The following is a 25,641-nucleotide window of genomic DNA, read 5'->3' on the forward strand; positions in this document are numbered from 1 at the left end:
TCGATTCTGGGTCCTGTACTTTTTACTGTTTATATTAACAATATCGACATGTCTGTAAAACAAACTGTAACCTACACTTGTATGCCGATGATACTGGTGTATATGCTATTGCCCCACCGGTTGACCAGGCTCTATCTGAACTACTTTATTGACCTGAAATTAGTATTGAATGCAGGTAAAACTAAGTATATGTTGTTCTCTAGCGCGTATAACAACGTACATTGGATGGTGTCCATATTGATTGTATCTCTGCTTACAAATATCTGGGCATCTGGATACATGAAAAGCTGTCTTTTATAAAAAAGCATATGGATGAGTTAGTTAAGAAGCTATTAAGAAGCTGAGAATAAATATGTACTTCTTATATAGAAATAGGTCCTGCCTCTCACTAAATAGTAGAAAGCAGATTATTCAGTCGACATTCCTATTGGTCCTAGACTTTGTTGACATCATCTATATGAACACAGCTGCCATTTCATTAAAGTGATTAGATGCAGTTTATCAGATCGTACTGCTCTTTATTTTAGGCAACAATTTTTGTTCTCATCACTGCATTTTCTAACCAGAAAGTTGGTTGGCCCTCTTTGATATCACGTAGGTTGAAACATTGTTATATTTTCATTTATAAAGTCCTTTTACAAAAAGTCCCACTGTATGTAACATCATTACTTTAGACATAGGAGTTACCACCCCCGGTCTCAGGGATGCTTAACTCTGGAAATTCCTTTGGTCTATAATGAGTTCTTGCACCTTATTTGTGGAACAATCTTCAAAATCTTCTTTAATTTCATGCCTCTAGGGCAATTCAATTCAAAGCTGATTAAGGACCTTATTGCTGATTTTATTTAGCCTTTATTTAACTAGGCAAGTCAGTTAAGAACAAATCCTTATTTACAATGACGGCTAAGGAACAGTGGGTTAACTGCCTTGGTCAGGGGCAGAACGACAGATTTTGACCTTGTCAGCTCGGGGATTCGATCCACCAACCTTTCGGTTACTGGCCCAACGCTCTAACTAGTCTACCCGTCGCCCATGATGAATGTGTTTGCTTTGTATGACCATTTAGTATTTATATTGATGTGTGTATTTTCTGTCATTTATATAATCCAAGGCACATATGTAAAAGACACCTTGGTCTCAGTATGACTCCCTGATCAAATAAAGGTTAAATAGCCTATGCTACTGACTGTGGACTATGAAATGTGAAAAGGAGATGTTGGGTGGTGGAGAGTAGGGAAAGAAAGGAGGGTGTTGTCTCACACAGTGTTGAATATCAGGTGAAGCGCGTCTCTAGCTGGTGCATTTCTCTGAGGGTAGCAGCAGCAGACAGATTCCTCAGGGAGCTACACCGGGTGTGTGCGTCTCGACATAACAGCCATAAATAGCCTACCGTCTGAATAGTTTGTCCAGTCCATACGAAAAACACATTTGCTTTGATCATACTTGTACTGTCAAAGAACGGTACTCGTTTGGGAGGCATTTAGGGATAACAAGGTAAGCCATTCCCATTTTTGCATGAAATGAATTTGATGAAATATTGTTGTTGAATTCTTATTCAAAACGAGCTGGTGGGAATGTGAGTCAACTGTTATTTCTAATTAAATTCAACATTTGCCTGTACCTATTGGGTATTTGAGACTAGTGCAGAGACTAGTCTCAGATAAATAAATTAAAAGTAATGTACCTATCATTTGCTTTAATTATGTCTATAGCCTACTTATTCATGTTTAATAATTATGCTGTCCTTTTTGTCTACTAAATGTGTCTACTTTTTGTCTATTATATTGTAACATGTCAATTATTATTGAAAGAAGTTATAACTTTCATTTTTTTCTTTTAACAGTTTGAGAGGAAATGTAATGAGAACTGTTGACTATAATTGGAATGCATGGTCTGCCCTCAGTCATTTGCATTTTCAAAATGTCCTGCATCATTTCACATCTACTTGCTTTCAATTAAAAATTTAAAAAATGTGAGACTTTTACAAATAGCCAATCAAAAACCTTTGAAAATGCAATGAGATAGGCATGCCATTAGTAGACTATAAACAATCAGAACACTGCCTAAGAATCACATCACTTTACTTACTCCTCCTATATGTGGAATTTGTTTCACAATTGCTCCTCAAAACATGCAATAAATCAATCAATTATAATGTACCAGAAAAAAATGCTATATGTAATATTTCTACAAGACAATCAGTCAACTATGAGGACTTCCTGTGCTACGAGAAAGCTTTGGTGGCATCACCAAAACAGTTATTTTTCAATAGCACTGAATAGCTCAAACCATTGTTTGTGCACACAATAGTCTCAGGCTACATTTACACAGGCAGCCTAATTCTGATCTTTTTCCACTAATTGTTTTTTTGACCAGTAAGATCAGCTCTTTTGCCAATATTTGGGCAAAATATCAGAATTGGGCTGCCTGTGTAAATGCAGTATATGAAGGCTGCAATATTCACTGATAGGCATGTGCAGAATAACAAAACACCTGATGCTTGTTTGACATGCTAATATTTTTCTTTATGGAAACTAAAGTGGGAAAATCTGTCAAATCAATGATAACAATCCCAATCAATGAAAGTTCAAACCCACTAGGCACACACTGATTGAATCAATGTTGTTTCCATGTAAATCCAATGAAATACATGCCAATAAAATTTATTTCAATGATATTACGTTGAACCAACGTGAAATAGACGTTGAATTGACTTCTGTGCCCAGTGGGAAGGCTCAATCGATGATCAGGCTCTGATTAATACACTGCTCAAAAAAATAAAGGGAACACAAAAATAACACAGCCTAGATCTGAATGAATGAAATATTCTTATTAAATACTTTTTTATTTACATAGTTGAATGTGCTGACAACAAAATCACACAAATATTATGAATGGAAATCAAATGTATCAACCCATGGAGGTCTGGATTTGGAGTCACACTCAAAATTAAAGTGGAAACCACACTACAGGCTGATCCAACTTTGATGTAATGTCCTTAAAACAAGTCAAAATGAGGCTCAGTAGTGTGTGTGGCGTGCCTGTATGACCTCCCTACAATGCCTGGGCATGCTCCTGATGAGGTGGCAGATGGTCTCCTGAGGGATCTCCTCCCAGACCTGGACTAAAGCATCCGCCAACTCCTGGACAGTCTGTGGTGCAACGTGGCGTTGGTGGATAGAGCGAGACATGATGTCCCAGATGTGCTCAATTGGATTCAGGTCTGGGGAACGGGCGGGCCAGTCCATAGCATCAATGCCTTCCTCTTGCAGGAACTGCTGACACACTCCAGCCACATGAGGTCTAACATTGTCTTGCATTAGAAGGAACCCAGGGCCAACCGCACCAGCATATGGTCTCACAAGGGGTCTGAGGATCTCATCTCGGTACCTAATGGCAGTCAGGCTACCTCTGGCGAGCACATTGAGGACTGTGTGGCCCCCCAAAGGAATGCCACCCCACACCATGACTGACCCACCGCCAAACCGGTCATGCTGGAGGATGTTGCAGGTAGCAGAACGTTCTCCACGGCATCTCCAGACTGTCACGTCAGTCACATGTGCTCAGTGTCAACCTGCTTTCATCTGTGAAGAGCACAGGGCGCCCGTGGCGAATTTGCCAACCTTGGTGTTCTCTGGCAAATGCCAAACGTCCTGCACGGTGTTGGGCTGTAAGCACAACCCCCACCTGTGGACGTTGGGCCCTCATACCACCCTCATGGAGTCTGTTTCTGACCGTTTGAGCAGACACATGCACATTTGTGGCCTGCTGGAGGTAATTTTGCAGTGCTCTGGCAGTGCTCCTCTTGCTCCTCCTAGCACAAAGGCGGAGGTAGCGGTCCTGCTGCTGGGTTGTTGCCCTCCTACGGCCTCCTCCACGTCTCCTGATGTACTGGCCTGTCTCCTGGTAGCGCCTCCATGCTCTGGACACTACGCTGACAAACACAGCAAACCTTCTTGCCACAGCTCGCATTGATGTGCCATCCTGGATGAGCTGTACTACCTGAGCCACTTGTGTGGGTTGTAGACTCCGTCTCATGCTACCACTGGAGTGAAAGCACCGCCAGCATTCAAAAGTGACCAAAACATCAGCCAGGAAGCATAGGAACGTGTCTTGCTAATTGCCTATAATTTCCACCTGTTGTCTATTCCATTTGCACAACAGCATGTGAAATGTATTGTCAATCAGTGTTGCTTTCTAAGTGGACAGTTTGATATCACAGAAGTGTGATTGACTTGGAGTTACATTGTGATGTTTAAGTGTTCCCTTTATTGTTTTGAGCAGTGTATTTCACCTTGCATCAAAGACAAAGTAGTAGGCTACAGAACAAAGGAAATATGGGTCTCCAAAAAGTTTAAAGAGCACCAAAAAAGTGACTTGCCAAGTGTTTCGTAAGTGCCAGGTGCGTGCACTTAGACGCTTAGTATAAATGAAGATTGCTGAATATGCACGTATTGCATGGGGATCATTTATCATTAGGCTGGCCTGAACAAAGGAAGCTGACAAAACAACATATGGCCACAGGAAAATGAAATGTAGGCCTATAATAATAACTTCCATGATCATAACTTTTTTCTGTTCTCATGTCACACATTTGACATGACTATGAGTGACAAAGAGTTAACATGATTGAACAGACTGGCACTCAAATGATACAAATGATATATGATGTATTTTCTGGTAGTGTCTAAGGATAATTATTTCGAGATTGAGGTTGCCCCAGCTGAGGTCAGCATTAGCTGTCTAGCAGAGTTTGATATCCTGCTTCACAAAGAATCATACTGATTAGGACTTCAAGATATAGATTGCTAACATACTAGCAGGGGCGGACTGGGACAAGAATTCGGCCCTGGCATTTTATCCACACCAGCCCACGTCACAGTGCGCCTTCATCTAAAACAAATACAACATGTAAAAACACCACTGGATATAGAACTCTGCTCTAGCCATTTTGTTTGCCTCCTTGAGCTGTCTTCTGTCTCAGCATCTTCTCTGCTGTCACTCTGTGCTTCTTCTTGTTCTTCTGTCTATCTGCCTTAAAACACATAACTAGATTGCTAATCTGCCGCTGGTAGCCATGTATTCATCCAACAGTAAATTTAATGTCCTAAGAAAAACTTTGCAGTTGTAGGCTACTACCCATGAGACCTATTGCGAGTTCGAATCTCATCACAGACAACTTTAGCATTTTAGCTAATTAGCAACTTTCCAGTTACCTACTACTTTTTAGCTACTTTGCAATTTCTTAGCATGTTAGCAAACCCTAAATGTAAGCTTTTTAGCTAACCATTCCCCTAACCTTAACTCTAACCTTAAACATTTAACCTAACTCCTAAACTTAACCCTAACCTTAACCCTAACCCAGCAAACATTAGCCAGCTAGCTAACCTGGATTTATGTAAAGAATAATGCGAGATCCTCTGAGACCAGCTCAATGCTTCAATCTTCAAATCTTACTATAGCACAAGAGACTTCAGCAATATGTGACAGCCTTATGAAATGTATTGGAAGTTCACAAGTAATACGATAACTGAAGAAATGTTGCGACTGTGAGCAATGAACAGGACACAACTAGACGTTTCAGTGGTCTTTGGTTGAAGTGGTGCCCTGAAGTCCCTGAAGAAATAAGGTTGCATTTCTCTAGTGATTAGAGATCACATTGAATAGTCTTTAGTGTTTTGTGGGTCTCTGGTTAATCAATCATCTTTACTCTACATCAACTGTCTTTGAATGTTTAGCTGTCCTTTAGCTGTTTTAACTCCAGTCCTTTAAATATACTGTACTGTATATGTAAGGGTACATTGTGGATACACCAATATTATGTATTGCTCTACAGACTGCTTCATGATCATGACAGTCATCCTCGTGTTGAGTCATTCTGAGTCATACACACACCTAGAGGTAGGTTAGGTCTCCCATACGTATGGTCATGTAATCATCCATCGAAGGCACAGCCAGCTTTAGATCCCCAGCCAGTTCTTTAAAAAAAATCTCATATCAAACCTTCTGGGCATCAAAACAACCTCTTTTTGGCCCACCTCTCAGGCTTCTATTGCCAACCCCCCAAATCGGGTGCCAAACTAAGGAGCAGGCAGGCATACTGTACCAACTCCCCGAACTGTCAGAACCGGACACTTATTAAGTCCAACAGCTCAAAGAAAAATGACAATACTCATTCCATATTACTGAACCTGGCATAACAACCCATCTCTTTGCTTGTCTTTGATCCTGCTGGACCATTTGACCGGCATTGCATTGCGATGGCTCTATCACTATCCCCTTTCCTGCTACACCAACATTTATCTCATCCAATGACATGCGAAATCTCCAACACGTACACCCAGATTGGTATTGAGTGGAATTATCAGTCCGTTGCCCTTCAGAACTTTAATGCACTGCCCTCTGTACAGTTCAATCCCTGGCCTGTCATCTAGCTGCTGAGTAACTATAGGGAGCTGTGTGTGAATATTAGCCTGTCTCAGTACTCAGACACAGCCCGTTACAGAGACCAGCACATGTTGTTGCCTGATTTATGAAAATGTGCTTTTGTTTTATATATCTATTTATTTTCATAACCTCTATGCTTTGTTGGTTTCCTTCATAACTTATGTCTTGACTACCAATGATTCTGTGTCAGTGGAGCTGGTGTTTGAAGTCAATGGTTTTATGTATCAGGAGGCGAATCGACAGATCAATTTCAGTAATGTTGTTAGGATGAAAAGTAAATAGAAAATGCTATGTTTCTTGAAGCGGGACCTCTTGTTTACTCTGGTGGCATTGTAATGATGTGTGAAGTGAGGAAATCTTTACAGAGAACCTCACTCTTGAGGAAGAATATATTTGGGAGTCTAATGCATATTTACAGCACGCCCATCATCTTATATATATATATATATATATACTGCATTTACACAGGCAGCCCAATTCTGATATTTTGCCCAAATATTGGCAAAAGAGCTGATCTTACTGGTCAAAAAAACAATTAGTGGAAAAAGATCAGAATTAGGCTGCCTGTGTAAATGTAGCCTGAGACTATTGTGTGCACAAACAATGGTTTATATATATATATATATATTAATATCCTTTAATGTAATGGATGCCTGGCATATGGTTGTACTATGACGAATGCTTACTCAGTCTCAGGCTTATTCAGTCTTATTTGCAACAGTGACTACATTTAGCTTTTGCTATTCTGTAAAACAGGGATGGAGCCTGGGGGATGGCTTGTTTATTAACTGCTCTCTTTCTACTGTGTTTTTAGTGGGACTTCTGTTCAATGAAAACATCCCTCCAGCAAGTTTCTATCATGCCATTTCAGTCCCATCGTGAAAGAGACACCGTAAACATATCGGATCTTGACTTTATGACCCAGAGGGCCCTGCAGCCAAACTCCAAAGACAGATGGTGCAACAAGCAGTGACGGTGCTGAAGATTCACTATCCTGACCTGTCAGTGTTTTTAATGTTACTGCCAAAGACATTGTGCAGGCATTGGCAAGGGCTCATGCCTCCTAGCATGAAAGATCTGTGATTGAAAAGGTACAAACTTCTCCAGTCTTGAGTCACAAGAAGGGGAAATGCAAAATGGTGGACTCCCAATGCCGGTGCGGAAGTTTGCATTTAACCAAACATGACAGTCAATCCCAAAGACATTCAACGAGTGAATGAACCGTAAATAAACCCAAAATGGTTCCCTCAGATGAGAACATCACATTCCCTGTGTCAGAAAGCTGTCCCAACTGCAGTTCCTCCTCCTTCGCTGAGGTGGATATCACTAAGGCGGTGACCCTGGGCCTGGTGATGGGGTTGTTTGTCATCTTCGGGGTTCTCGGTAACATCCTGGTTATCCTGTCTGTGGTGTGCCACCACCACCTACGCTCCGTCACACACTACTTCATCGCCAACCTTGCGGCGGCAGACCTGCTCCTGAGCTCCACCGTGCTGCCATTCTCTGTCACCTCGGAGGTCCTAGGCCGTTGGGTGTTTGGCCGGTCTTTCTGCAGTGCCTGGGCCGCCCTGGATGTTCTCTGCTGCACTGCCTCTATTCTCAGCCTGTGTGTCATCTCTGTTGACCGTTACCTAGCAGTCAGCTACCCGCTGCACTACCCTGCCATGGCCACTGGGCGGCGCGGCCTGGTCGCAGTGGCAGCTCTCTGGGGCCTCTCGGCAGCCATATCCGTAGGTCCACTCTTCGGCTGGAAGGAGCCCGACCCAGAGGACGAGACTGAGTGCCGGATCACAGAGGAACCGGGTTATGCTATTTTCTCTGCCCTGGGGTCGTTCTATGTGCCACTAGCTGTCATCCTGGCCATGTATTGCAAGGTGTATGTGGTGGCCAAGCGGAAGACTCGAGACCTGAGGGAGGGAAGGAAGAGGGAGGGGGGGATGCATACGGAGGGAGAGGGAGTGACACTGAGGATTCATCGGGGAAATGCCCCTGCTAAGCCAGAGGGGCAAGAGGAGGAGAAATGCATCATGAGGCGGAGACGCACCACCTTCGCCCTCATGCACCTGCTGAAATTCTCCCGAGAGAAGAGGGCAGCCAAGACTCTGGGCATTGTGGTTGGCTGCTTCGTTCTCTGCTGGCTGCCCTTCTTCCTGGTTATGCCCATTGGTGGGTATCCCACAATGCCTTTCCTTGCTCTCCCTATGTGCTGCTACCTGCCTTTGTTTTGAATTGCATGGAAATGAAAAAGTGAATGCGATATGAAAATGAAAGCAGATACAGAGACGTTTAATATGAAAAACACAAGTCTAATCAAATGTTGAATAGCAGTATCATAGGGAGTAACATAGAGCTGGGAATTGCCAGGGACCTCACGATACAATATTATCACAATACTAAGGTGCCGATACGATTCTCACAATTCTATATGTATTGCGATCCGATACTACGATTTTATGCAATTTGATATTCCAAACATATTGCTCACCATGTCTGCTGCAGCGGGACAAGAGAGAGTCATGAGAAAACAAGTTTTGATCAATCATGGAAATAAAAGCGCCAAAAACACGTTGGCTCACCATTTAAAAAGAAGATGAATGAAGCCAGAGAAGAAGAAATGCCTGAGATTTGAAATTGATACGTAAGGGAAAATCAAGTCTGAAATGTCAAAATGAAAATCGCATTTAACTTCAAATACACTACAACTTTTAGGTGTCCTGCATTGCAGGAAAGTTCTCCTGCAACAGGGAGATCAAATTATGATCATACATCTGTACAGCCGACTAGCGCTAGCTAATGTTAACTACCCACCTCTTTTTTTTGTAGATACTTGGAGTCATAGAATATATTATAATATCGCCAAAAATAATTTTGCGATACTCTACTGTATAGATCCCCCCCATCACTAGAATAACATCACTGAATGAATTTGCATTTTTCTCAAGAAAATAATCCCTAGAACTGATTTCCCATAGCAGCATATAAATCCCCTTTACTGGATAGAGTGTGATTGCCAATGCCTGACTCACAATGTGTCATTTTCTAGTCAGGGAAGCTTCCCTTCCAAATCTCTTAAAAATCAACCCTACCACTCAACTCTATTGAACTGTGAAATGTAAATCTTAACCTCTCAATGGAAAAGCACGAAATTGAATGGAAATGAATGCTTTTGAGACTGAAAGAGGGAATAAGCCACAGGACCTATTTTCTGCATATTTCCTGCCACAGTGCACCAAAAACAATGTTAGGAGCCGTAAACAAATGCAACCCTCTATTATAGAAATTCAGCTCCAAAATCACTGGTGTTAGCTTAGCCATGGGATGAGTCATGTATAACAATTGTTCAGTGATTTGAAAGATAAGACCTATACACTGAGTGCACAAAACATTAAGAACACCTGCTCTTTCCCATGACGTAGACTGACCAGGTGAATCCAGGTGAAAGCAATGATCCCTTATTGATGTTACTTATTAAATCCACTTCAATCAGTGTAGATGAAGGGGAGGAGACAGGTTAAAGAATGATTTTTAAGCCTTGAGACAATTGAGACGTGGTGTGCCATTCAGAGGGTGAATGGGCAAGACAAAATATTTAAGTGCCTTTGAACAGGGTATGGTAGTAGGTGCCAGGTGCAACAGTTTGTGTCAAGAACTGTATAATCCTGCAGGATTTATCACGCTCAACAGTTTCCACAGAATGGTCCGCCACCCAAAGGACATCCAGCCAACTTGACACAACTGTGAGAAGCATTGGAGTCAACATGCATCCATGTGGAACGCTTTCGACACCTTGTAGAGTCCATGCCCTGACGAATTGAGGCTGTTCTGAGGGTAAAAAAACAACATGTTTTTGTCCACTCAGTACATATGATCATGTGATGATAGATGTACAGTCAAACCCAACGTGGCCTCACAGCTGTCATCAACATCGTTAATACCCCCTCAAGCCTGTGAGAATGTGATTAATGAAATGCTGTATAATGGCTACGCAGACTTTAATATCCTTGATTGAGGATCTGACAGATCTGTAATTCAAGATTATATGGAGATTAGGGTTGAACTAATTTACTGTAAATGAACAGATTATCAAAAGGCCTGCTGATGGTCTGGTCCCAAATACACCTCCTTTGGTCTTGGGAAGTGTAGCTGAATCTATTCAGATTCTGTGCACTTCTAATCCTACTTTAGAATTCATTTATACACAATTTCTTGATGGAAATTCAATGAGTTCGATGTTGGAATAGCTTTTTGATTTATTTGTGTTTCATTGTATACATAAAAACAGAGTCTACGACCCTGGTCTCCCCTCTTGAATGCTCCGTATACTTGTCTGTTTTCTTTAGTTGTACATCAGGAATTCAATTACTGCCATGGAGAAGCAGAGCAAATGAAATACCAGTGCTAAACCAAATAGGGTTTTACTTCAGGGAAGTAATGAAATGAACAAAAACACTATTCATTCTTTTATTCCAAAGCCATTATAAACAACAACCATAAAGGGCATGATGTTGTGTGCAGTAAGCCGGCGCCCCACAATCACCCTTCATCTTTCCAAGGTAGCAAAGCATTACTGGAGTCATGCATTTCAATAGAAACAGAACTTCAGACCTGCGAGCACAATATTCTATGTCAAAGCTAATGCCCCTGAGATTCTCAGACTAAAGGAATGAAAGAGTTGAATGTTTTAGACCTTTAGAGACAAAGCTCTTCAGATAGAGAGCTACAGGTACACTACCGATCAAAGGTTTGGACATTGTAGTAACCAAATAAGTGTTAATAAACAAATCAATATATATTTTGGATTTGAGATTCTTGAAATAGCCACCCTTTTCCTTGATGACGGGCTTTGCACACTCTTGGCATTGTCTTAACCAGCATCATGAGGTAGTCACCTGGAATGCATTTCAATTAACAGGTCTGCCTTCTTAAAAGTTCATTTGTGGAATTTCTTTCCTTAATGTGTTTGAGCCAGTCAGTTGTGTTGTGACAAGGTGGGGGGTATACAGAAGAAAGCCCTATTTGGTAAAAGACCAAGTCCATATTATGGCAAGAACAGCTCAAATAAGCAAGGAGAAACGACAATCCATCATTACTTTAAGACATGAAGGTCAGTCAATACGGAACATTTCAAGAACTTTGAAAGTTTCTTCAAATGCAGTCGCAAATACCATCAGGCGATATGATGAAACTGGCTCTCATGAGGACCACCACAGGAATGGAAGTCCCAGAGTTACATCTGCTGCAGAGGATAAGTTCATTAGAGTTACCAGCCTCATAAATTGCAGCCCAAATAAATGCTTCACAGAGTTCAAGTAACAGACACATCTCAACATCAACTATTCAGAGGAGACTGCATGTATCAGGCCTTCATTGTCAAATTGCTGAATAGCAATCACTACTAAACGACAACAATAATAAGAAGAGACTTGCTTGGGCCAAGAAACACGAGCAATGAACATTAGACTGGTGGATATCTGTCATTTGGTCTGATGAGTATACATTTGTGATTATTGGTTCCAACTGCCATGTCTTTGTGAGACGCAGAGTAGGTGAACGGATGATCTCCGCATGTGTGGTTCCCACCATGAAGCATGGAGGAGGAGGTGTGACGGTGTGGGGGTGCTTTGCTGGTGACACTGTGATTTATTTGGAATTCAATGCACACTTAACCAGCATTGGTACCACAGCATTCTGCAGTGATATGCCATCCCATCTGGTTTGCACTTAGTGGGACTATCATTTGTTTTTCAACAGGACAATGACCCAACCCAACCCAACCTTCAGGCTGTGTAAGGGCTATTTGACCAATAAGGAGAGTAATGGAGTGCTGCATCAGATGACCTGGCCTCCACAATCATCTGACCTCAACCCAATTGAGATGGTTTGGGATCAGTTGGACCGCAGGGTAAAGGAAAAGCATCCAACAAGTGCTCAGCATATGTGGGAAATCCTTCAAGAATGTTGGGAAAGCATTCCAGGTGAAGCTGTTTGAGATAATGCCAAGAATGTGCAAAGCTGTCATCAAGGCAAATGGTGGCTATTTGAAGAATCTCAAATATAAAATATATTTTGATTTGTTTCACAATTTTTGGGTTACTACATGATTGCATATGTGTTATTTCATAGTTTTGATGTCTTCACTATTATTCTACAATGTAGAAAATAGTCAAATAAAGAAAAACCCTTGAATGAGTAAGTATTCTAAAACTTTTGACTGGTAGTGTATGTTGGCCGTACATACATATCTTATCAGATAACCTTGAAGTAAGTACATACACAGTGAACACCAGAATGTCTGAGCTGCCTCTGCTCATCCTCTTGCTGTATTCAATACAGATAAGGGTCAATAGGAAATGCAAATTATTCATGATTCATATAGACGTTGTGAACTACTGTACTTGCTATATTGACAGATCCGTTTGTGTGTGACTTCTGTCTGTGTTCTCTCCACAGGCTCCATATTCCCATCGTACAGGCCATCTGACACCATATTTAAGATCACCTTCTGGCTGGGCTACCTCAACAGCTGTATCAACCCCATTATCTATCCCTGCTTCAGCCAGGAGTTCCAGAGGGCCTTCCTCAACGTTCTGCATGGACGCTGCCTCAGACAGGGTGGCAGGAGCTCCAAGTCTCTGGGGTTTGCTCCTTCCTATAGTCCCAGTCCTGGTCCATCGTCTCTTTTTAGATCCCAGCCTCACGCCTCCTCCTCCTCCACCCCCCCTACCCAGCCACGCCGAGCCGCCTCCCCAGCCTCTCACGCCTCCTCCTCAGGCTGCTGGAGGACCTTCTCTGGCTCCTCTTCCTCGGTGGGGGTGCCAGGCCATACCCAAAGTACCCGGGTCCACAGTAAAAGCCTGCTGAAGGTGTGGTGTTTTGCAGCGGGGGAGAACCCGTCCCAACATGGTGCTGCTTGCCTGAGCCCCTCAGCCCCTGGTGCTACATGTCAAACGAAAGTCCACTGCCACTCCCTGGGAGCAAGAGGGGAGGCTGTCTGACTGGGAACACTGAAGGATTCTGGGTAATTAAAATTTCCCCCAAGTTCTGGGAAAAGATGTGGCACTTATTGGCATGAAGTTAAGACATCTCTCTCGAGAACTGCTGGAATCAGTCAGTACAGCTATTGCCATAAAACTAATGTGTCTTCATGTTTTGGGAAATGGGAGAGAGTACACCCACTGAAGAAGATACTGTAACACACCTGGAGGTAGAGATGTACTGTACTGTATGTGCTTCACTGTAGATTGATGTACAGGATACACAGTGTCAGTACAGAAACTGAATAAAGAGTACTGAGTCAGTAAAGAGACCAGGGTTGGGGAGTAGCTGATTACATGTAATCAATTACACGCAATCTGATTATAAAAAACTGTAACTGCAATCAATTATGTTACCAACTAAAATATTGTAATCAGATTACAGATACTTTAGAAAAACTAGATTACTTCTTGGATTACTTTTAAATTCAGAAAGGCTGTTTGCGAAAAAATACAATATGACACCTTTCTGTTTTCTCAAATCAAAATCAAATCAAATTGAATTTGTCACATACGCCAAATACAACAGGTGTAGACCTAACCGTGAAATGCTTGCTTACAAGCCCTTAATTAACCAACAATGCAGTTTTAAGAAAAATAATAATTAAGAAAATATTGACTAAATAAACAAAAGTTTAAAAAATACAAGAGTAACAATAACGAGGCTATATACAGGGGCTACCAGTACCAAGTCAATGTGCGGGGGTACAGGTTAGTCGAAGTAATTGAGGTAATATGTACGTGTAGGTAGGGGTAAAGTGACTATGCATAGACTATAATCAGCGAGTAGCGGGGTCAATGCAAATAGTCCGGGTAGCCATTTGATTAGCTGTTCAGCAGCTTGACGGTAGAAGCTGTTAAGAAGCCTTTTGGACCGAGACTTGGCACTCCAGTCCTGCTTGCCGTGTGGTAGCAGAGGGAACAGTCTATGACTAGTGTGGCTGGAGTCTTTGGCAATTTTTAGGGCCTTCCTCTGACATTCAATTCAGCATTGATAAAAAGGAACAAGTTTAAGATCGTTCCAACTGAGTCTGACCACAAGTTAGAGACCACTATGATGACACACCAAATGTGTTTGATGGATCCTTTTTGTCTTGTTCTGATGTCTCTTAAGGGGAAAGTAATCCAAAAGTACCTGAAAGTAATCCGATTACGTTACTGAGTTTGGGTAATCGCAAAGTTATGTTACTGATTACAATTTTGGACAGGTAACTAGTAACTGTAACAGATTCCATTTAGAAAGTAACCTACCTAAACTTGACAGAGACTGAATGAAAATTTGCTTTCAGGTCAATGAAGATGATTATTTGAGGATGATGTCCATACATAGGTTCAATTTACCATCCATTCTGTTACCTTTTTTTGGACAATATTTATGACAAGCTTACCATCATGTGCAGTTTTCACGGTGATTTGCACTGAAAAATGTAATGCGTGCTTGGCTCTTACTATGTAAAGTAGCTACTGTGCTGCTGGTGTGTATGCTTGTGTCTTGTGACAGTGGTCTCTTTCTTTACCAACTCAAATAGCAGAAGAACATGCACAGCTAGATACTCCAACACACGAGACCCAGAGAATGAGCCAAATACCTGCTATGCATTGCAGGATGTTATTATTTAATCTTGCCAATTCACCCTCTGAATGCCACATATACACAATCCATGTCTCAATTGTCTCAAGGCTAAAGAATATATTTTTAACCTGTCTCCTCCCTTTCATCTACACTGATGGAAGTGGACTTAACAAGTGACATCAATAAGGGATCATAGCTTTCACCTGGATTCACCTTGTCAGTTTGTTATGGAAAGAGCAAGTGTCCGTAATGTTTTGTACACTCAGTTTATTTAGTATGTTATGACTTCAAATATCCATATAGCCACTTGTTAGAAACCAAAATACAGGGAGGTTCCAACTTATTCCCATTAATCCAATCGGTCCAATAATAAACAACTTGAGATATTTATTGATTGTAATGGTCATAGCATTCTTTAATAGTCACACACAGTCCGGTTGTTAGTCACACAGTCTAGTTGTTAGTCACACAGTCCGGTTGTTAGTCACACAGTCCGGTTGTTAGTCACATACCCCTGTTACCTCCTTTGTCCCACCCCCCACACATGCGGTGACCTCACCCATTACAACCAGCATGTCCAGAGATACAACCTCTCTCATCATCACCCAGTGCCTGGGCTTACCTCCGCTGTACCCGCACCCCACCATACCCCTGTCTGCGCATTATGCCCTGAATATATTCTACCATGCCCAGAAACCTGCTCCTCTTATCCTCTGCCCCCAACGCTCTAGGCGACCAGTTTTGATAGCCTTTAGCCGCACCCTCATACTACTCCTTCTCTGTTCCGCGGGTGATGTGGAGGTAAACCCAGGCCCTGCATGTCCCCAGGTACCCTCATTTGTTGACTTCTGTGATCGAAAAGTATTGGTTTTATGCATGTCAACATCAGAAGCCTCCTCCCTAAGTTTGTTTTACTCACTGCTTTAGCACACTCTGCTAACCCTGATGTCCTTGCCGTGTCTGAATCCTGGCTCAGGAAGGCCACCAAAAATTCAGAGATTTCCATACCCAACTATAACATCTTCCGTCAAGATAGAACTGCCAAAGGGGGCGGAGTCGCAGTCTACTGCAGAGATAGCCTGCAAAGTAATGTCATACTTTCCAGGTCCATACCCAAACAGTTTGAACTACTAATTTTGAAAATTACTCTCTCCAGAAACAAGTCTCTCACTGTTGCCGCCTGCTACCGACCCCGTCAGCTCCCAGCTGTGCCCTGGACACCATTTGTGAATTGATCGCCCCCATCTAGCTTCAGAGTTTGTTCTGTTAGGTGACCTAAACTGGGATATGCTTAACACCCCGGCAGTCCTACAATCTAAGCTAGATGCCCTCAATCTCACGCAAATCATCAAGGAACCCACCAGGTACAACCCTAACTCTGTAAACAAGGGCACCCTCATAGACGCCATCCTGACCAACTGGCCCTCCAAATATACCTCCGCTGTCTTCAACCAGGATCTCAGCGATCACTGCCTCATCGCCTGTATCCGCCACGGAGCCGCAGTCAAACGACCACCCTCATCACTGTCAAACGCTCCCTAAAACACTTCTGTGAGCAGGCCTTTCTAATCGACCTGGCCCGTGTATCCTGGAAGGACATTGACCTCATCCCGTCAGTTGAGGATGCCTGGTCATTCTTTAAAAGTAACTTCCTCACCATTTTGGATAAGCATGCTCCGTTCAAAAAATGCAGAACCAAGAACAGATACAGCCCTTGGTTCACTCCAGACCTGACTGCCCTCGACCAGCACAAAAACATCCTGTGGCGGACTGCAATAGCATCGAATAGCCCCGTGATATGCAACTGTTCAGGGAAGTCAGGAACCAATACACGCAGTCAGTCAGGAAAGCTAAGGCCAGCTTCTTCAGGCAAAAGTTTGCATCCTGTAGCTCCAACTCCAAAAAGTTCTGGGACACTGTGAAGTCCATGGAGAACAAGAGCACCTCCTCCCAGCTGCCCACTGCACTGAGGCTAGGAAACACGGTCTCCACCGATAAATCCATGATTATCGAAAACTTCAATAAGCACTTCTCAACGGCTGGCCATGCCTTCCGCCTGGCTACTCCAACCTCGGCCAACAGCTCCGCCCCCCGTAGTTCCTCACCCAAGCCTCTCCAGGTTCTCCTTTACCCAAATCCAGATAGCAGATGTTCTGAAAGAGCTGCAAAACCTGGACCCGTACAAATCAGCTGGGCTTGACAATCTGGACCCGCTATTTCTGAAACTATCTGCCGCCATTGTCGCAACCCCTATTACCAGCCTGTTCAACCTCTCTTTCATATCGTCTGAGATCCCCAAGGATTGGAAAGCTGCCGCAGTCATCCCCCTCTTCAAAGGAGGAGACACCCTGGACCCAAACTGCTATAGACCTATATCCATCCTGCCCTGCCTATCTAAGGTCTTCGAAAGCCAAGTCAACAAACAGGTCACTGACCATCTCGAATCCCACCGTACCTTCTCCGCTGTGCAATCTGGTTTCCGAGCCGGTCACGGGTGCACCTCAGCCACACTCAAGGTACTAAATGATATCATAACCGCCATCGATAAAAGACAGTACTGTGCAGCCGTCTTCATCGACCTCGCCAAGGCTTTCGACTCTGTCAATCACCAAATTCTTATCGGCAGACTCAACAGCCTCGGTTTTTCGGATGACTGCCTTGCCTGGTTCACCAATTACTTTGCAGACAGAGTTCAGTGTGTCAAATGTTGTTACAGGAAGGCCATAAAGATCATCAAGGACATCAACCTCCCGAACCACTGCCTGTTCACCCCGCTATCATCCAGAAGGCGAGGTCAGTACAGGTGCATCAAAGCTGGGACCGAGAGACTGAAAAACAGCTTCTATCTCAAGGCCATCAGACTGTTAAACAGCCACCACTAACATTGAGTGGCTGCTGCCAACACACTTGTCATTGACACTGACCCAACTCCAGCCACTTTAATAATGGGAATTGATGGGAAATGATGTAAATATATCACTAGCCACTTTAAACAATGCTACCTTATATAATGTTACTTACCCTACATTATTCATCTCATATGCATATGTATATACTGTACTCTACATCATCGACTGCATCCTTATGTAATACATGTATCACTAGCCACTTTAACTATGCCACTTTGTTTACTTTGTCTACACACTCATCTCATATGTATATACTGTACTCGATACCATCTACTGTATGCTGCTCTGTACCATCACTTTTACACCTGCATTGTTTGCTGTTTGGGGTTTTAGGCTGGGTTTCTGTACAGCACTTTGAGATATCAGCTGATGTACGAAGGGCTATATAAATAAATTTGATTTGATTTGATTTGATATATCCTTATGTACATATTCCTTATCCCCTTACACTGTGTATAAGACAGTAGTTTTGGAATTGTTAGTTAGATTACTTGTTGGTTATCACTGCATTGTCGGAACTAGAAGCACAAGCATTTCGCTACACTCGCATTAACATCTGCTAACCATGTGTATGTGACAAATAAAATTAGATTTGATTTGATTTGACAGTCCAGTTGTTAGTCACACAGTTCCAGGGTTGGTTAATGAAGGAGAGATTTTAATTCAGATAAAAGATTCTAAAGTGATATGGAAAAGGTAAACTCAAAAAGGACACAACAATTATCCAATAAAAATAGATGAAATGATACCAAACAAAACAACACAATAGGATGAGAACACCTGGATAGGTATTTTACTTCTTTGAACAGACTAGGGGACATACTGACATCTTGTGTCATGAGAGTGTACTTGCGCTCATAGGACTGAGCAGACCATTTGTCCGGTGGGATTTGGTGAGCCTACAGCAATTTCCCAAAGTCGGTCCGGGACCGTTTTTGTTTTTGCACTAGCACTACACAGCTGATTCAAGTCAACTCATCATCAAGATTTGATTATTTGAATCAGCTGAGTAGTGCTACAGCAAAAACTAAAATGTGCACGGGGGCAGGACTGACTTTGGGAAAACCTGGCCTACATTACATTTATTTATTTTATTGAATCTTTATTTAACTTGGCAAGTCAGTTTAAGAACAAATTATTACTTACAATATGCCGTCCTACATGAGCTGAATAAGTAGAGGCAACATTGACGTCTGTATCTTTGCAAGAGGCCCATTGGAGAGTATTGAACATTCAGTAATGTTTCTGTATGCTCTGTAATTCACAGTATAGTTGTTTGGAATTGTTTGACCGATTTGGAGGTTTAGCTTTACTATTCATATTCATATGGCCTTTCCTACACAAAGGTTTTAATATTGTTGTTAATATTGGGGGGCGCAGTAACCTTAATACACAGGGCACTATAGGGCTAGACTTAAACACTACACACAAATCAAATGTCAGGGCGGCAGGTAGCCTAGTGGTTAGAGCTTTGGGCAAGTAACCGAAAGGTTACTAGATCAAATCCCTGGCATTTAACCCACTAGGCCATTATTGTAAATAATAATTTGTTCTTAACTGCCTTGCCTAGTTAAATAACATTTTTAAAAAATGTTTCTGTCACTTGAAACGTTGATTAATGTGCACTGTCCCTGTAAAAATAAAATAAACTTAATAAACTCAAACATGATCAGTGGCCATGTGATGCGCTATTACCAAGGGTGAGGAGTGGAGAGAGGGAACCCAATTCTACCCCCTAAGGTCAGCACACAACAACCACCAAAAAAGCCAGAGGCTGAGTTTTGTTTTTGATCTTTATTTGTTTTGGTTATTGTTTTTACATCACCATCCATGGGATTTGACACTTTCCATAGAGAGCAAAGCATCCTCAAAACCCCACAGCCATCAAGACAAACACCATCACACAGTTTCACTTTCACTATCGGAGGGGGTTAGGTGGAGGGGGAGGACAGGGGTGTGGGGTGGGATTTGAACAGCATTATCAACCTCCAACCTAAAACTCTCCATCTGTGTTTCGCTTGCATCACATATTAGTGTGGCATATAAAAACATCCAAACTGACAAGAGCAAGAAGAAGGAATGTGTGTGTCTGTGTGAATGCTTGCATGTGTGTGTCTATAGCCCTGTTTATACTGTACTTGGAGCTAACATGGGTGCTTTGTCCTGATCTCGCCTACATTCTGATTGTGCCCACATTTCCAGACATGTGTCTACACATGGTATTACAATGTGTTTGTTATCTGTCCACTGTGTCTGCATTGTGACAAGATTTTCTGGTCCCTTACTTTATGTAATCATGATTACTTGATGTAATCAGTCAATGCTGCCAACTGTCAATGATTTCAGAGGGCAGAATAATTATTTAAATGGTTTCTCTGTCTAGATCTGTCTACACTTGTAAGATATCCAGACACCTGTCAAAAAATGTGAGCACAATCTGAATGTGTACAAGATCAGGACAAAAGTTAGAACCAGGTATAAAACGGGGCTTGTGTGTATATGGGGCTTGTGTGTATACAGTATATTGTGGGGACACAATAATATCTGAGTCAATGCTTTAGGCATGGGTGCTCCACCACAGCGTTGGGTGACTGGTAGATATCTGTGGCCTTGTAGAGGAACTCTGCGTAAATGCTGTGAAGTGAAGCTTGTGGTGCCCTCTTAAAGACTCAATTCAAGGGCCAACGAATCCTGGGTCAGCAGAGGTATGTGGATCCCACCCAACTAACCAAAAGCTTATATACAGACGGTGACACACTGAAACAGTGTGATTCTGCAGCAGCAGTTCATTTTTAGAACAGCAGGTTTGGGAAGAAAATGTGTGTGTGGAAAGAGTTCTACAGAGTGTATGGCTTCCGTACAGCTAGTCTGCCACAGACACCATGCTCTTCTAGTAGCACCAGGTCCGAATGGGTTGCTATGGGGAAATTCCGATCTTACAAGCGTTGCCATGACAAACAAAAATCGGGGCCTAGTGTGACTCAAGGGCCTCGTAGTCAAGGCAACAGAGGGCAACAATGGAAGAGAGAGAGAGCGAGAAAGACACAGAGAGAGAGAGAGAGAGAGAGAGAGAGAGAGAGAGAGAGAGAGAGAGAGAGAGAGAGAGAGAGACACAGAGAGAGAGGGAGAGAGAAAGAGGGAGAGAGAAATATCGGGGTAGAAAAGAGCAGACATACTTTGAGTCTCAGGAGGACTCATGCGCTCCTGGCTGACAGATCTTATTTGTGCTTTGGCAGGCCCCTTGCTCCACCCTCCAGTCTATGGGAGTAGAGGTATGAATCATGTTAACCCTGCGTCCCCCTCCGTTTGAGAGAAATGCAGTCCAACACCAAGCAAGCAAGAGACTCACGCTGAAAAAATACCAATACATTGGCCAGGATTTTCCATGGGATGAGAAGAACAAGTAAAATAACAATGACAAAAATAATCACAACAATAACCAAAATATGAATAATGATGACCATAATATCTCAATGAGAATGATATAAAAGTGAAGAGGCAAAGAGAAAATAAAGAGAGTTTTTGCTCAGCCATGTAGCCTACTCTTCACATGTGAGGGCGGAGACTTGTCCCAGCCTTAATCTTACGTGCCAGACAGTACAGTTTGGACACACCTACTCATTCAAGGATTTTTCTTCATTTTTACAATTTCCTACATTGTAGAATATTAGCGAAGGCATCAAAATTATGAAATAACACATATGGAATCATGTAGTAACCAAAAAAGTGTTAAACAAATCAAAATATGTTATATTTGAGATTCTTCAAAGTAGCCACCATTTGCCTTGATGACAGCTTTGCACACTCTTGGCATTCTCTCAACCAGCCTCACGAAGTAGTCACCTGGAATGCATTTCAATTAACAGGCGTGCCTTGTTAAAAGTTAATTTGTGGAATTTATTTCCATCTTAATGCTTTTGAGCCAATCAGTTGTGTTGTGACAAGGTAGGGGTGGGTATACAGAAGATAGCCCTATTTGGTAAAAGACCAAGTTCATATTATGGCAAGAACAGCTCAAATAAGCAAAGAGAAACGACAGTACATCATTACTTTAAGACATGAATGTCAATAAATCTGGAAAATGTCAAGAACTTTTCTTCGAGTGCAGTCGCAAAAACCATCAAGTGATATGATGAAACTGACTCATGGGGGCCACATGAAATGAAGACCCAGTGTTACCTCTGCTGCAGAGGATAAGTTCATTAGAGTTACCAGCCTCATAAATTGCAGCCCAAATAAATGCTTCACAGAGTTCAAGTAACAGACACATCTCAATATCAAGTGTTCAGAGGAGACTGTGTGAATCAGGCCTTCATTGTCAAATTTCTGAAAAGAAACCACTACTAAAGGACAACAATAATAATAAGAGACTTGCTTGGGCCAAGAAACACGAGCAATGAACATTAGACAGGTGGATATCTGTCCTTTGGTCTGATGAGTATAAATTTGCATTTTTGGTTCCAACTGCCATGTCTTTGTGAGACGCAGAGTAGGTGAACGGATGATCTCCACATATGTGGTTCCCACTGTGAAGTATGGAAGAGGTGGTGTGATGGTGCTTTGCTGGTGACACTGTGATTTATTTGAAATTCAAGGCACACTTAACCAGCATTGGTACCACAGCATTCTGCAGTGATATGCCATCCCATCTGGTTTGCACATAGTGGGACTATCATTTGTTTTTCAACAGGACAATGACCCAACCCACCTCCAGGCTGTGTAAGGACTATTTGACCAATAAGGAGAGTGATGGAGTGCTGCATCAGATGACCTGGCCTCCACAATCACCCGACCTCAACCCAATTGAGATGGTTTGGGATGAGTTGAACTGCAGAGTAAGGGAAAATCAGCCAACAAGTGCTCAGCATATGTGGGAACTCCTTCAAGACTGTTGGAAAAGCATTCCAGGTGAAGCTGGTTGAGAGAATGCCAAGTGTGTGCAAAACTTTCAAGAAGGCAAAGGGTGGCTACTTTGAAGAATCTCAAATATAAAATATATTTTGATTCGTTTAACACTTTTTTGGTTACGACATGATTCCATATGTGTTATTTATAGTTGTGATGTCTTCACTATTATTCTACAATGTAGAAAATAGTACAAATAAAGAAAATCCCTTGAATGAGTAGGTGTCTCCAAACTTTTGACTGGTACTGTATGCATATACACAATTCTGATATATAGTCATCTGGCTGCATTAGATCATCCAAACCCTGACTGGAATGACTCTTTCACCTGAGTGATTGAACACTAACAAGCCGACCTCCCTCCCATCCCCGTCTAATCTCATTCCCTGTAGGTCGTCACATTGAAGTGTCAAACTTTAATTTCCCTGCTATGGATTCCTTATACACAGATACCATTACTACCCTGAAAGAGACTCTACCTTCTAAGGGCTTCCTATGAGACCTTAACACAGCCAGGAAAACCAAGGGTCCAAGACACAGCACAGTGCTGGAAGGACATACAGACACCCCTTGTTCTGTGAGTGCATGCGTGCGAGTGCGTGTGTCTAACAGTGTGAGTGAGTCTGTCACAGTGTGAGTGAGTGCGTCTGTCACAGTGTGAGTGAGTGCGTCTGTCACAGTGTGAGTGAGTGCGTCCGTCACAGTGTGAGTGAGTGCGTCCGTCACAGTGTGAGTGTGTTGCTCTGTGTTGAGTCATGGAGAGGAAAAGGCGAAACACTGCAGAACAGCGACTTCTAGGCCAGAATCTCGCTGACATGCGAGTGAAGGTAGAAAAACAGCTGCCAGACTGCTTTGCCTTAATGAAAACCAGACCGTGCAAAACGAAGGGCCATTACCAGCACTCCAGGTCTGAGACCCAAGGAGTGGTGCACTGGGACCAGTGTGTGTCCCATCCCTTACACATTAACACTGCACACTAGTTAGATATACATTACTCCATGTCTACTTTCAAGCTCAGATGAATAGTGTTCAGCCTCAGGCCACTTACTTACAGAATGACACCAAATATAGGAACAGTTAAAAACTAAAACATTAGAACATATTAAGTAAGCATGGTTGTTTTTAAAGGAGCACTATCAGTGGAATACGAAATAACAAAATCTGGCACCTTTGTATCGGTTAACATCAGCTATTTTACATTTTTATCTTACCATCATAAGAATAATACAAAATCGAACTATCAGTCCAACTTCTGTGGGTTCAGGCACATAAAGAGTTAAAAAGGAAAAGGGGAGTGCATGAATTAAAAAGAGGAGGCCGGGAGCAGAAAGACATTCAGTCTTCTGAATGCACTGGTTGGTACTGGAACATTCTAGAACAGGAGGGAGGGATGCTGCCTGCAACACTGTCAATTAAATGGTGTATGAATCTCAAAGATCCCATTACAGTGATAGACCACAATCCCCTTCAGGCGAGGCATATGGGCACATACTGTACTATAGCGTAGCTGAGTACGAGTGTGGCACCATCTTGCAAAGAGGGTGAGTTGAACGAGGCTATGAAGAATTGGGCATTCCCTAGTATTCTGACAAATCTCCCTTCCTTCGCTGCCGACCCGGTTACACTCCTCCCAACATCCTACATTTGAGTCACATCTCCTCTCATGGGCCGTTAAGTTCCATGATGGCCGCTCCCTGGGAGACACACATACAGCGCTCTATTCACAGCCTGCCAAAACCCCTTCTCCTCTAATCTACTGGACTTTCCTGGCTCACCAGCAGCTTCCAAATATGGACCATGTTTTTTCAGTCCATGTATTCCTTTAAACAAAGCTACTGGTGGGATGACATGAGATGAGCACCAGTCAGAAGCTCCTTTAAGGTTTTCAACAGTAGTTCGGCTTACTACTAATCTCATGCCTCATCCCGTAACCCGGAGGACGAGGATGGCATACTGCCAGCTTTAAACAATAACAATGGACAAGTCAATGAATTGTGTTGATGGTAGCCAGTGCTGTACTGATCTTGGGAACCGTGTGGGAAAGAACGAGCACAGTGGAGGGCAGGCTGTATAAACAGTAGAGAACAAACACACCAGTGAATATATCAATATTGAGGAAAGGATAAGCGACTTATCTCTTCCATGTTTGTTCACTACATAATGTTAGCGCAACTAATCTGATGTAGAACATGTCACCCATGTGTCTCCGTACTCCATTTATCCTACATTGAAAATGAAAAAAGACGGAACGGAAACAGATAGGACTTCCTCCATGCAAATGCGACATGCACTGTCTTGACCTTTTGGCCGTGTTAAAACTGCTCAGTCTAGTCTCACTTGACCCCTCTACTATGAACATCAAAAAATAAACTGAATGATACATGGCAGGAAGAAAGTACAGTAGAGAACACTAAATAATACAGTCAAAAGTGCTCAAATATGGGCTGTTGTTTTCGTCTCTTTTTTTTCTTCCAATGAGGCAAATCTTTTTTTTATAGGCGTCTCCTTTATAGTGGGGTGTCGGGGGAGAGAGAGTGGGGGAGAGATGTACAGAGCGTGAGACGGGGGAAAGAGATTGAGGAGGGGAGAATTGGTTTGGCTCCTGGTGGAATGGCCCCTAGTCCCTGATGCCCCTCTCCTCAAGCCCTCGTTTCCCCTGGTGGCCAATGGGAGGGGTTAACCCAGGCTGGTGATGTTGGCCCTGCCACCAGGTGGCTCCACAATGCGCTGGGTGTTACGCCGAGGAAGGTTGTCATCAACTTGAGCACCTACA

At 42.7% G+C, this 25,641-nt stretch overlaps 2 protein-coding genes across 2 annotated transcripts in view; one reads left to right on the forward strand and one right to left on the reverse strand.

Moving 5' to 3' along the window:
* The first annotated feature begins 913 nt into the window (after window positions 1-913).
* LOC118387595 (alpha-1A adrenergic receptor-like) lies at window positions 914-15,442 on the forward strand. The gene is made up of 3 exons (XM_035776126.2): window positions 914-1,494; window positions 7,262-8,613; window positions 12,898-15,442. Exons 2-3 carry the CDS (start codon window positions 7,686-7,688, stop codon window positions 13,440-13,442), a joined length of 1,473 nt encoding a protein of 490 aa, XP_035632019.1. The 5' UTR covers window positions 914-1,494; window positions 7,262-7,685; the 3' UTR covers window positions 13,443-15,442.
* A 4,296-nt stretch (window positions 15,443-19,738) lies between these two features.
* Window positions 19,739-25,641, reverse strand: part of dpysl2b (dihydropyrimidinase like 2b) — a 28,556-nt gene continuing 22,653 nt past the window's right edge. The window contains exon 14 of the mRNA XM_035776128.2: window positions 19,739-25,636. Within this exon, the coding sequence (XP_035632021.1) occupies window positions 25,545-25,636 (92 nt within the window). The 3' untranslated portion in view covers window positions 19,739-25,544. The remainder of the gene's footprint in view (window positions 25,637-25,641) is intronic.

The sequence above is a fragment of the Oncorhynchus keta genome, chromosome 9, assembly GCF_023373465.1.
Source record: "Oncorhynchus keta strain PuntledgeMale-10-30-2019 chromosome 9, Oket_V2, whole genome shotgun sequence".
Lineage (NCBI taxonomy): Eukaryota > Metazoa > Chordata > Actinopteri > Salmoniformes > Salmonidae > Oncorhynchus > Oncorhynchus keta.

What these genes read in the sequence shown, in the direction of transcription:
- LOC118387595 (XM_035776126.2), top strand. Translation starts at nt 7,686, where the DNA reads ATGGTTCCCTCAGATGAGAACATCACATTCCCTGTGTCAGAAAGCTGT. An exon ending in CTTCCTGGTTATGCCCATTG is followed by an intron (nt 8,614 to 12,897) that starts GTGGGTATCCCA and finishes TTCTCTCCACAG; the next exon opens with GCTCCATATTCCCATCGTAC.